General features: G+C 40.3%; 1 protein-coding gene across 1 annotated transcript; it reads right to left on the reverse strand.

The window, feature by feature from the left end:
- Nucleotides 1–1,200: 1,200 nt before the first annotated feature.
- apobec2a (apolipoprotein B mRNA editing enzyme, catalytic polypeptide-like 2a) lies at nucleotides 1,201–13,134 on the reverse strand. The gene is made up of 3 exons (XM_036559956.1): nucleotides 12,833–13,134; nucleotides 4,274–4,804; nucleotides 1,201–2,904 (listed from the first exon to the last, which is right to left on the reverse strand). The coding sequence occupies exons 1-2, from the start codon at nucleotides 13,096–13,098 to the stop codon at nucleotides 4,276–4,278; spliced, it is 795 nt and encodes a 264-aa protein (XP_036415849.1). The 5' UTR covers nucleotides 13,099–13,134; the 3' UTR covers nucleotides 1,201–2,904; nucleotides 4,274–4,275.
- Between the last annotated feature and the right edge of the window lie 980 nt (nucleotides 13,135–14,114).

Genomic DNA, 14,114 nt, shown 5'->3' on the forward strand with positions numbered 1-14,114 from the left:
ATCTCTAAATAAATACCCAAACCCTAACAAATACCTTCCCTGATCTCCCCAACCTATCTAGGCCACACCCACTCACAGCCACTGTTGTGAGGTTGGACAAGCTTTACAGAACGTAAAGAACCTCACAACAGTAGCTACGAAAGAACACGTTAGTGGGCGGAGCCTGGAGAGGGCAGTTTCCCCTTTTCAGTGTTTTTCTGTTTTGCAATATACGACTTAATCAGCTCGTGAACGACTGCAGAGGCATAAATGTACAAAAAGCTGCTCATATCTGCGATATAAACTCCATCCAGCTTCTGCTCAAATACAGCACCAAGAGTTCGGACCCGCCTGATTACGGATCTAAAACATAGTTTAAATAGTAAAGACAAGGAAAACCCCTTCATGAGCAGGTGTGTCCAAACTCACTGGGACTGTATGTGATTAATTCTGAGTGATTGTGCAGTGTAGGCTGTGCAGTGACAACGCAGCTGATCATCTAGCTTTGCATTTAAACCCTGGTGTTGTGAATTTGTCTGCTGACCTGTTGTAAATTCTCAATGTAGATATTTATTTATTTATATATTTATTTATTTAGAATTGCCATATGTGTGCAAGAAAAAATGAATAAACTGCTTTTGATTAACCCTCTGGGGTCCATGAACTCACTCGCGCGTCAAATTCTCTGTCTCTATATCTGTGTCTGTGTCTTTGTGATGATCCAGCTCAGAAATCCAGTTCAGACACTTCCTGAATCTGTAGAGTCGCCCTTTCCACTCCATCTTATCACGAGATCATACGAGACTCACATCCGGAGTTATGAGCCTATGAAGAGGGGCTGAGATACACGTCATCTGCCTCTCACCGTGTGGAACTGGTGGATTCGTGTGTCCGTCTACATTCTGTGTGAAACTGACCGATGGACACTCAGGAAATCACTAAGGACTGACCATCACGCCGGAAACCCTTCATTCTTCATTCAGTCCACATCGGAGACTCATGTGAAATGGCCTGCAGAGGGTTTACAGCTGCTGAAGCTGCTGCAGCGCTTTTGGAAAGTAGTGATGAAGATAACGGAGCATTTAGATATGAAACATATGAGGATCATGATATATGAAGAGCCTTTAAAGGAGAGTTTAAGGAGAGATGAACAAATTGATGAAATGCCCTCCAGAGGTGTAAACATTGGTAAAGCTTCAAAACAATAATCAGGCACAGAAATGAGAAAACACATTTATTTATTCATTTATTAATTCATTTTGTTAAAATCACTCTAAAATCAGTATAGTAACTCTGCTACCTCACTGCTTTATCATTAATGTAACATTTATTACAAAAATGAAATCCCGGTTTTTCCCTTATGATCCAATGCTGTCATAAGCGTGAATAATTATAAACACAGTGTGCAGAAGGGATATGAAACGTGGTGAACTTACAGTATAAAACAAATTACAATAAAAACAGCCAGTAACTAGAACTTCCACAAAGGGATTTTATCATTTAGGTCAATCCATGTAAAGTCACCAAAGTCCTTCTAACTGACTGAACATCTCAGACTGGCCTAATATTTTTAATATTAAACAATGTCATTGTGAGCAGATAGTGTGCAAAACTTTAGGCCTGTGTCTTTATTCATTTCTGAGATATCATTTTTATAAGTCGATGCCTTTTTAGGTTGTTTTTGTCTCAAAATGAGTAGAAAAAGGTGCAGATTTTGAAAAGTCATAACTTATTAACCTTTTGTGATAAATGCATGAAATTTGCAGTGATTATTATTTGGGTTAAGATGTGTTTAACTACATAACAACAGAATCTACAGACATGTATGTTTGTTGTTTTATGCCTTGCTAAAAATCTAAGAAATATATTTATATATTTTTTGGCCATTGCAGAAATCTTGACCCTTTATATCTCCACACTGAACCACACCATATCTTTCACATTTTGGTATTTATTACTCATTTTACAGCACATATTTGTCAACTAGGTATTCATTTTAAAGTAGCAAAGGTTTCTGAATTATAAGATTTAAAATACGATAGCTGCAAAATGTGTTCATTTAAATGTGCTCTTCACAATGGCATACATTATTTTGTGGTAGCTCTTGTTAGAAACAAACAGTATGCATTTAAAATGTAGTCTAATGTGATTATTTTTCATTTTTTTTATTTCTGTGATTACTATTACTGTGAGTCTACTGCAATATGAATAATAAATAACTAAATGTATAAAATTTATATAGTTGCTCAAATGCACAAAGAAATGATTTTTTCAGCATTCTCTGTATCTTCTGTTTTGGTTGTTAAACAAACCTTAAAGGACAAATATTGTTAAATGTCGAGTATCTAACATGAAAAAAGTTAAAAAGTTATGACTTATTAAATGCAGCACCTTTTGCGTTCACGGTAGTTTTCACGTTTAGGTAAAAAAAAACAAGGCCATACCCACTTTTTTACCAGCCCAAACTGCACACAATGACATTATTGAATGAATATATTAAACAAATCTGAGACCTTCAGTCAGTTTTTCTCAAATCTGGCTATTTAAGGTGGACTTACCCACCTGTCACACACACTCATCCACAACACCAGCTCACCTGGCAGGTAGATAAAAGTACAAAAGATCATTTTTTGTTTAAAGTGTATCATTTCATATAACAAAATAAGTTATATGTGTTTGTCATTGTTTGGGGACACACACATTCATTTCTAACACACACTGAGCTTTTCTCCACCGTACACACTCACACACACACACACACACACACACACACACACACACACACACTCACACACACACACACACACACACACACACTCACACACACACTCACACTGATACATACACACACACACACTCACACACTCCCTTTAAGGTGTTTGGAAAGGAGTCAGTTCTGATCTGATCCTTCAGCTCCACTGGATCCTGAAACACACAGAGAGAATATATAGAGACTAAATAAACACTGTACATTAAATTCACTGTTGTTTTTCTGTAAGATACATGTTTTACATGGATTAAACTGGTGTATAAGGAGATTGTGTGTGTCTCTAACAGCCTTAACATGTGTGTGATCCTGCTCTCTGAAATCAGACCGTTTCTTTGATGGACACTGAATGTCAGATTTGACACAACGATAAAAAAACAAACAAGCAAACAAGTAAACAAGTAATTAGCTGATCAGATGAAGTGAAATCTTCAGAATGTCATCAATCCTATAATCAGGTCTCTGCCAAACGAAAGTAAGAGTGTAGAACTTTGCACTTGACTTTTGGCACTGAGACTGGAGTGTGTATGTGTGTGTGTGTGTATGTGTGTGTGTGTATGTGTGTATGTGTGTGTGTGTGTATGTGTGTGTGTGTGTGTGTGTGTGTGTGTGTGTGTCTGTGTGTGTGTGTGTGTGTGTCTGTGTGTGTGTGTGTAAGCAGATATTCTCCCTGCATGCTGAGACGGAACACCTGCTTTATACAGCACAGTCTAACAGTGCTGAAGAGAGAGTTTCCCACAGCAACACACACACTTTAAATGCTCTACTCAATATAGTTACTGATCATAGATACTGATTAATTCTTAGGAGATACAGAACAATTTATGTATTGATACTGATTAATGTATATTGGATTATATATATATACATATATATATATACATATATATATATATATATGTATATATATATATATAGAGAGAGAGAGAGAGAGAAAGAGAGAGAGAGAGAGAGTGAGTATAGTGAGTGAGTATACAGTAGCACTTACTAAATGATTCATAGCAGATACTGAATAATTCATAGCAGATACTGTGTGTAGTGATGGTGCGGTGACAAAAGTGACCTTTAGGAGAAGTGTAGTGACCTTAAAATAAGAATAGTGGCCTTGTGGTGAGAATAGTGAACTTTAGGAGAAGACTGGCATGTTCAGGGCTATATCTTTAAGGTTAATAATTCATAGTAGTTACTGAATAATTCATAGCAGATACTGAGTAATTTATAGTAGATACTGAATAATTCAAAGTAGATGCTGTGTGTAATGACCGTGTGGTGGCAAGAGTGACCTTTGGGAGAAGCATAGTGACCTTGTGGTGAGAATAGTGACCTTTAGGAGAGATGGAGTGACCTTTAGGAAAAGCATGTTCATGGCTGTATCTTTAAGGTTGATAATTCATAGTAGATACTGAAGTCTTTAGGTCTATATTGCAAACATGACCTCATACATATGCTTTTGTTATGTAATTATGTGTAGTATAAGAAAAAGCAAACATATTAATGTTATCATTATGATGATGAGCCGTCACTCACAGTCACTCCAGGATGTCAGCCAGCTTCTCCTGGTAGAATTCGTAGTTCTCCTTGCAGTCCTCCCACGGAGTGAACTTCTGATCCTCGTGCTCTACGAACGTGTCCCAGCTGTAGGAGAAATCCAGCGGCTTCATCATGCGCAGTTTACACCCCGCGCCGGCCAGCGCCTTCAGCCCGGCCCTGATGTCCGGCTCCTCGAAGTCCAGCAGGCGGGCGGAGAAGATGGTCAGCCGCAGCGTCTTCCTCTCCTGCAGGATCTCTATCAGCTTGGCACAACAGGAGGCGCACGGGCTGGACGACACGTACCAGGTGACCGCGTAGTTAACAGACGGGTCGTACTGCGGCAGGACCAGATGGAAGAAGGCCAGCTCAGCGTGAGCCCCCGCGTGCTCGTCCTCCACGAAGCCCCTCAGCAGACCGTCCACTCCACAGCTCTGATCCACCAGGTAACACAGCAGCGTCTTATTGCGGCCAGAAGAGTACTCCACATTCTTAAACTGGAACTTAAAGGAGAAGGGGTCCATCCGGTCCCTGCAGGGGGAGACAACAGTGACCTTTAGGAGAAGTGTAGTGACCCAGAGGTTAGAATAGTGACCTGCAAGAGAAGGGTAGTGACCTTAAGGTGATTTTAGCGACCTTTAGGAGAAGTGTAATTACCTTGTGTTGAGAATAGTGACCATTAGGAGAGGTGTAATGGCTATGAGGTGAGCATAGTGACTTTTAGGAGAGGTGCATTGACCTTGTGGTGAGAATAGTGATCTTTAGGAGACACATAGTGACCTTAAGGTAAGAATAGTGACCTTTAGGAGCAGTATAGTGACCTTAAGGTAAGAATAGTGACGTTTAGAAGAAGTGCAGTGACTTGGAGGTGAAAATTGCAACCTATAGGAAAAATGTAATGACCTTGTGGTGACAATAGTGACCTTTAGGACAAGTGTAATGATCTTGAGATGAGAATAGTGACCTTTAGGAGAAGTGTAGTGACCATAATGTAAGAATAGTGACCTTTATGAGAAGTGTAGTGACCTTGTAGTGACAATAATGCTCTTTAGGAGAATGGTAGTGACCTTAACTAAGAATAGTGATCTTGTGGTGAGAATAGTGATGATTAGGAGAAGTGTAGTGACCTTTAGGAAAAGCCTGGCATGTTCATGTTCAATTATAATTAATATTGTACTCTTGTATTTTTGCCATATGTCCTTCTCTATGACTTGTTTTTGGAGATTACTTGGATTTGGAGTTGATTTCTGTAATCGGACAGAGCTACTATTAGCCATGCACGCTGCAACCTCTGCAAACAGCGAGGAGTTGTTCGGTACATGTTAAGGTGAATAGATGTAAATCAGGCCGTTTTATAGTTATATATGAACAAAATGCCAGAAAACATGCTAATTTGCACAGTTACCTCATGGTAACTGGCTTACTAGCTCGCTAACCTAGCAAGCTTCTACTTTAGCGCTACAGCCAGAAACCACACAGGCAAGTCCATTTAAAATGACTTAACAACTTGCAAGTGTGTGATTTAGGCCATGCAGTTAGCACCATGCTAATTGGTATAAATACACTATTACACATTTGCATGCTTAAATGGTTCTTTGCATGGTGAAATGGTTCTTCAGATTGATGCAGAATGTATTGTGAATGGTTCTCCATAGCACCAAAAATGGCTCTGCTACTGTTACAAGCTTGACATCATTAACAATAGCAGAACTCCTTTTGGTTCTATATTATATTATACTATATTATAACCATTTTTACCATATAGAACCATATACACTACATTCCCCATCAGTCTGAAGAACCATTTCATCATGCAAAGAACCAAAAAATACATATTAAAATGGATTGATGGGGAAAGTAGTGTATATGGTAAAAATGGTTATAATAAAAATGATCATAATATAGTATAATATAATATAGAACCAAAAAGTGTTCTGCTATTGTTAATGATCCATCAATCCATCAGTCTGAAGAACCATTTCACCATGCAAAGAACCAAAAAATGCATATTAAAATGGAGCTTTCAACAAATAGTGAATCATGTTTCAGAAACTGCAGAGATACACGATAAAATATCGTAGTACTTAATTTTTTGCCAAAGTCTGGTTATTTTACATTTTTTCCTTTGGTTTTTCTGCACAATAGACAGATTCTGCTGACCGTCAGAGTCTGACTCCACAATCCAATCGAATCCTGGAGAATAAAATCATGTCCCACCCACGATCATTTCCCCTACTGAAAAATGTCACATTAATGAAGAAAAATGTGTTCTGATTTCTGGTTTACGTTGACTTTAGTCGTGCAAATGGCTCTTTGATTGTTCATGGTTCTATATAGATTAATAGTCTTTACTAAAGGACTCTTAACCATCTTTTCTAAGAGTGTAGGCCTACTATTAGCTGTTAGCTACATTAGCCCTGTAGCTCCAGTTGCCAAAACTAAAGAAGACACCAAACATTTCCTGGCTGCTCGACTAAGTTTGGGGAGAGATTGTAAAGTGCGTTTTCTCGTTTCATTTCCCTTAACAGTGTGTGACTCTCGCTGCACCTGTCGTGTAACGTTGAGCAGCTTTGTGCTCCAGTAAATCAGCCGTGATATTTCCCACCTTTAGCCTGATGCTCGTTCACTAGCGCTAGCCGAGTTAGCGACCCAGTGACCTGCATAACTCCCACTGCAGCCCCTCCATTCATGTTGCGAGGTATTTTTACTGGAGCTAATATAGTCTGAGAGGCTCAGATACCAGGCCTGGCAAAGCAGCGAGGCTCAGTTTCGGGTTCTCCTCCAAATATCTCTCTGCTGAACAGATAAAAACCTCCCACCATGCACTGCAGCTAAGCCTGCGGGGTCTCGGATCACACTCTGGGGGTTTCATCCTGATTATTACTGCATTACTGTGTTTAGTCGGAAAGAAACGAGGCTCTTTCGAGTGCCAGTGGATGGAAATGCCAGAGAATCTGCATGCTATTAATATTTGCACACACAGAGTCTGGTAATGCTATCTTTATAGGGGCTTTCCACCGAACTGTGTGTTACTGCTACCGGAGAACCTCAATGGCTACACGTAAACCAAAGGCTAACCTTAACCTTAACCTGAATATCTGTGGCCGCTGCATCTTAAATGATGTTGTTAAAGATTTAAAACGTACGATTCACTCCTCAGGCCATACAGTCCATATATGGACAGTGAGCTGCAAGTACAGCCCATTTTAAATGTGTTGTTTTTGTGACGTCACACAAAAAGCCAAGTTGGCCAAAATGTTTTGAGTTTTAGTTACCACACTTCTACATATATGAGTTTAACGTTGCTATGGTAACCAGGAGTATCATGTCCTGTTACTGGATGAGCCGGCGGTACATTTAACCCCTTAAATATTGAACTTAAAGGGCCCATATCTTACATTTTGGACATTTGTGTGGTTTTATGTACCAACCTCAATCATACTTCATTATGCATGACCATTTCCCAACCTCTCTTTATCCCTTATTAAACAGGCTGTATCTTTAAGGTTGATATATGTAAATTAGCTCTGTTTGTCTGATTGGCTGCCCTGTATTGTCACCTCATACAAAAAGCAGAAACACTTCTTACAACTTCAACGAAAATGGGCAGGGCTAAACCACTGCAGTATTGAGTAGTAGATGTAAGTAAATGCAGAGGCTTTAGTGACATCACAAAAGCGTGGTCTGTGTTTGCAGCATATTTATTAATGTTTACGTACTACTTTTTGTTCAAAAAATGAGGAAAAATTAATGATATGGGCTCTTTAGGATAAATATTTTAGGTGTGTTATGTGGCCGTTTACTTTTTCTAATGAAAGCTTGTGTTTCCACAACCATGTAAATGTTTTTCTGGGGATGGGAGGAAATTTGGTCCCCACAAAGAGATAATTACCCACCCACTCACACAGTGTGTGTCAGTGATTTCCTCTGCCAGCTGGCCTTACTAACCCCAGTCGGTCCACTTTGCCAAATTTAAAGCGCCTGATTCTGCTGCCAGTCCATGTCCCAGTGCTCCAGCTGAGATTAGATGCTAACGCAGCGTGTAATCAGGACTTCAGCACTAAATTCTCTAATTAATCACTCCACACTCAACTCATATCAGGCTAATAAAAAGTCCAGCTAGGTTAAGACCCCAGTGAAGGCCTGACAAAGTGACCTGGACTCGCTGTGCAGTGTAAATGCACATATCTTACGTTTTACAGATTGCAGTCGCGCATCGTTGCTGACCGCTAATAGAAGCCGTTGCCGTAGCGGAAGGTGTTAGCGCTCCACTGAAGACTTTATGCAATTAAACGTGCTCCAGTGTTAACAGACCTCTTAGAAAATGTGGATTCTAAAGTGCCATCAATAGCAAACGCACCAGGCTTTTTAAGGAAGGAAAGACAAAAAAGTACACAAATCCAAAGCAAACAATCCTACAGGGCTCAATAATGAAGAGAATTAAACAACCAGGCTTTATTGCTTCAGTCTTAAAACTACAGCTCAGTAAAAAATTACATTTAAGCATTTTCACCCCTTCAGCCACAATCACGCTAAATATTGCAGTTCGTGCAGCATTGGGAAATCCACATGACCAAGACTGGACTGGAAGACCCTCCAGTGCAGTTAGCAAGCTGGCTAACTCGCTAACCATAAACTGTAACAACACAAAAGTGATCAGATAAACTCATGAGATTAGTGCCTCATGCTAACCTGTAGCAACAATTTTAGATAACTGGCAGGGTTGGCAGCTCTGGGGTGACTTCTGTGCACCTGGATTTAGCCATGGAGCTAACATAGCAGTTAGCAAGCTGCCTAAATCGCCTACCCTAAATAGTAAAACACACAAAAGTAAAGACATATCAGATAATTATTCTCTCCCCACAGCACAGATCTGCTCACTGATGTGTGGCTAAAAAGTGTATAACTGCTGTGGTTAGTGGAAGTGGGCAGCTGGGGTTAGCCAACAAGCTAACTGTTAGCAAGCTGGCTAACTTGCACCACAAACAGTGAACCCACAAAAGTAAAGATGATAATAATACAGTCTCCCAACTGACTGTGCATCATACAGACCCTCTTTCGTTTTAGTTATAGTCAGTGGGGAAGAAATGCTTAAAGGTTTTTACTTAAACTCTGGATAAATTAGCATTTCAGTTCTGGAGGGTCAGTGCTACTGAAGCTCTGACCCTTCACTAGTGAATGAAGAGCCAACTCTTCATGAGCCAACTGATCTGACACACTGAAAAGTGCCAGAATGCCCATCTAGAATGTAATTTTGTTCAGAGTTCCTTTGGTAAGCGCTAGTGCGACTGACCCTTCACCTGCAATGTAGCCAATCAGCCGAAACGAGTTTATTTTTGTTATTTATAAAATGGGCAGAATTAAAGCTTTAAGATGCTGCTAGTGTTTTAGCTAATGTACTTTAGTCCATGTTTATAGGTAACAGTGTGTCAGACAGTGTCAGAAACCACATCATCAAGACTATTATTGACGATCGACTTTGTTTGGGAAAACCTAGAAAACGTAGATTTTGGGTAAACGATGCATTTTAGCTGATTTGAATGCTGTAGATTTGTGCTGTTAGACTGAGTCTGTACTGAGTGTAAGGAGGGAGTGTTTATACAGCAGCTCACTGATGGTGACCTTAGAGAGGTATTTGACCTTTAGAGGGCTGTGAGTGTGTGTGAGTGTGTGTGTGTGTGTGTGAGTGTGTGTGTGTGTGTGAGAGAGATAGACGTTTATAAGGATGTGGTGAGAGACGAACGACAGGCCAAGAGTCTGATAGCCTGACTCAGTGCGTCAGGAGACACAGCCATTAGCAGCCAGGCGTTAGGAGACTGAAGAGTTATGGGTGATTTAGTATATTAAAGCACATAAATGAAGTTATTTTAGGTTTTTTTTGTGTTTTTCCAGCACGACTTTAAACCAGCTGACTGCTCAGATTCTCAGATCTGCTGAATTTCATTGGCTTTCTAAAGTAAATTAGTGTACAAATCAGTAGTTCTGCTGCAATTAAGAATATATCACTGCAGTCGGAACAAAACCTCTCACCCCTATTTTTGTCGTTTTTTGTTTTTTTGACATAAATTGAAAATTCATATTGTCCTTTACGTTGTGTGTAGATTTCATGATGAATGGAGCAAAAGAAACAGCTACTTAACTGCACGCTGTGTCAAATTGAGAACTTCAGTTTTGTTCTAGCTATTTTTACTGCAGGCTGTGTCTCAAATCAAGTACTTTCACAATGTTCTAGATATTTTTACTGCAGGACGTGTCTCAAATCAAATACTTTCACAATGTTCTAGATACTTTCACTGCAGGTTGTGTCTCAAACCCAGTACTTTCACAATGTTCTAGCTACTTTTACTACAGGTTGTGTCTCAAATCTAGTCCTTTCACAATGTTCTAGATACTTTTACTGCAGGCTGTGTCTCAAATCCAGTACTTTCACAATGTTCTAGCTACTTTTACTACAGGTTGTGTCTCAAATCTAGTCCTTTCACAGTGTTCTAGCTTCCTTTACTGCAGGTTGTGTCTCAAATCTAGACCTTTCACAGTGTTCTAGCTACCTTTACTGCAGGTTGTGTCTCAAATCTAGACCTTTCACAGTGTTCTAGCTACCTTTACTGCAGGATATGTCTCAAATCAGGTACTTTCAGAGTGTTTTACCTACTTTTACTACAGGTTGTGTCTCAAATCCAGTACTTTCACAATGTTCTAGCTACTTTTACTACAGGTTGTGTCTCAAATCTAGTCCTTTCACAGTGTTCTAGCTTCCTTTACTGCAGGTTGTGTCTCAAATCTAGACCTTTCACAGTGTTCTAGCTACCTTTACTGCAGGATATGTCTCAAATCAGGTACTTTCAGAGTGTTTTACCTACTTTTACTACAGGTTGTGTCTCAAATCCAGTACTTTCACAATGTTCTAGCTACTTTTACTACAGGTTGTGTCTCAAATCTAGTCCTTTCACAGTGTTATAGCTACTTTACTGCAGGCTGTGTCTCAAAGTCCTATATGTATATATATATATATAGTGCTGCAGTCTACCCCAGCGCTCATGGGGTGGAAGGCAGGAAACACCCTGGACAGGCCACCTGTTCTGTCCTGCTCTGTCCTGCTCTGTCCAATTCTATTCTATTCTATTCTATTCTATTCTATTCTATTCTATTTTATTTGATACACATAATGGATTTTAAAGTAGGTCTGTTCCTCTGATGCTACGTTAAGACAGCAGCTGCTCAGATACTAAAATCAGTTTTTCATTAGCTTTTTAAAATTAAATCAGTATTTGAAACCAGTTCTGGTCTAAACATCAGTGAAACGATAAGATTTGGCCCCCAAGGAACAGATCAGGTCACATATTGGAGCGTGTTGGACGTCCTAGTCTAAACTACACTGAATAAAATCTATATTTATATACTGTATAATATCATTAATACCAAAATGAAGTGAGAGACAGAGCTGATGGACTAAGTGCTGTAGTGCAGGCTGGATACGAGGCCTCCTGTGTGGAGCTGCTCTCTCCCAGCTCTGCTCTGACCTTCCAACACACCACGCATACTTTCTATGTACAGTTGTATGTATATATAGATACGTATCATATACTGTGGTGACCCTGAGCTCTGCGTGTCCAGCTCATCTGCGTCCCCCCGTGAGCCCCCGGCCGTCTGTCACTGTGAGCTTAATGCTGAACTACAGCTAAAACTACAGCTACTGTGCTGGTTCTCATGTGTACATGTTCTATGGCTCAGTTCTTGATGTTGTTTGCTCACCATAATCCAAATGTCTCGAAGTGAGTACTTCCATAGTGTTCTAGCTATGTTACTGCAGGCTGTGTCCCAAATCAGCTACTTCCACAGTGTTCTAGCTACTTTACTGCATATTCTGTCTCAAACTGAGTCTCCCATAGTGTTCTAGTGACTTTACTGTAGGCTGTGTCTCAAAGTGAGTACTTCCGCAGTGTTCTAGCTACTTTACTGCATATTCTATCTCAAACTGAGTCTCCCATAGTGTTCTAGTGACTTTACTGTAGGCTGTGTCTCAAAGTGTGTACTTCCGCAGTGTTCTAGCTACTTTACTGCAGGCTATGTCTAAAAATCTAGTACTTCCACAGTGTTCTAGTTATTTTTACTGCAGGCTGTGTCTCAAAATTAGTACTTTCAAAGTGGTCTAGCTACGTTACTGCAGGCTCTGTCTCAGATTGAGTACTTTCATAGTGCGCTAGTGACTTTACTGCAGGGTGTGTCTCAAATCAAGAACTTCCATAGTGTTCTAGCTACTTTACTGCAGGCTGCATTTCCCAGTCTGAACACACTACTTGTTCTAGCTACTTTACTGCATACTGTGTCTCAAAGTGAGTACTTTCATTGTGTTCTAGCTACTTTATTGCAGGCTGTTTCCCAAGTCTAGTACTTCCACAGTGTTCTAGCTACTTTTCATACAGCCTATGTCTCAAAGTGAGTACTTTAATAGTGTTCTAGGTACCTTTACTCCAGACTGTGTCCCAAATTGAGTATTTCCTCACTGTTCCAGCTTCTTTACTGCAGGCTGTGTTCATACAGTGTGTTTAGGTCACTCACCCTGTGAAAGTTTCGAAGGGCGGCAGCTCCATTGGTTCTGGTTTATCCTGTCCAGCGTTGCTGGCCGCTCCTTTGGTCACTTCCGCGTCTCCATTGGCCACAGCTTCACCTGTTCCGTTCACCTCCACCTTCTCTCCATCCTCTGCACTTTTCTCTACATTCTGTTCCTCCTTCTTCACCTCCGTCTCCGTCTTTTTCTCTGATGCTCTCTCCTTCCTCCTCATGGCCACCCTGGAGCTCACACCGCTGCTGCTCTTCTCCGCCATCACTGACCACACACTGACCAGGAGGAACTGTATTTATAACTGACTCTGTGGTGTTGGTGTTGGGAGGGGATGAAGGAGACGGAGGGGAGGGGAGGGGGGGATGGAGGGGAGGGCAGATGGGGGATGGAGGTGACGGGTGGATGGAGGGGAGGGCAGATGGGGGGATGGAGGGGACGGGGGGAAGGGGGGGTCCCCATCAGCAGCTGCTGCGAGTTCTATATAAAGGCTGCAGGACTGGCAGATAAACGATATGAGACACACAGATCCTCAGTGTTCACTTTATTTTGTCCACCTACCGTAAACTTATTGGCCACTTTATGAGAAACGTCTCCCATACAGCTGCACTGCACAGGTTTACAGTTACAGACTGAATCTCATCTGATACATTCATACACAGCACTCATCTGTGGAAAGAGAGACCACCATAAGACCACCATAAGACCACTACTGACCAGATAACTGTGCCCAACAGTGACACTGGTGGAGACGTGGTAGTGCGTGCAGCCCAGTGGTGTTATCATCAGTTGCTGAACTGAATCAAACAGAAATGAAATGAAATGAACTGAATCAGATTGATTTGAACTAAGTTGAACTAAATGAAGTGAATTAAATTTAACAAAAAATAAATTTGACAACACAGAACCAAACTGAACTGAATTAACCAGAAATACATTGAACTGAATCAAACTGAATTTAATTGACTTGAACTGACATTAAGTGAATTGACTTGAATTGAAATGAAGTGAATTGAGCTGAATTGAATTGAGCTGAACTGAACACACTGAACTAAATTTAACCAAACAGAACTGAATTCAATTAACTTAAATATTAATTGAACTGAATCAAATTGAAATGAAATAAAACGAAATGAAATAAACTGAATTTAATCGAATCAAGTCAAAAGGAAATTAAATGAACTGAACTGAACTGTTTTTTTTACACACATCAGTGATAGGAACCAGACGTCCACCTCTAAAAGCTCCCTCACAGAAAGTTACTACAGTAAATGGTTATGA

This window comes from Colossoma macropomum, unplaced genomic scaffold, assembly GCF_904425465.1.
Source record: "Colossoma macropomum unplaced genomic scaffold, Colossoma_macropomum, whole genome shotgun sequence".
NCBI lineage: Eukaryota > Metazoa > Chordata > Actinopteri > Characiformes > Serrasalmidae > Colossoma > Colossoma macropomum.

Coding starts and splice junctions, on each gene's coding strand:
- apobec2a (XM_036559956.1), bottom strand. CDS start 13,098: ATGGCGGAGAAGAGCAGCAGCGGTGTGAGCTCCAGGGTGGCCATGAGG. Junction 4,805..12,832: donor CCCTTCGAAACTTTCACAGG/GTGAGTGACCTA, acceptor CTCCCCCTGCAG/GGACCGGATGGACCCCTTCT.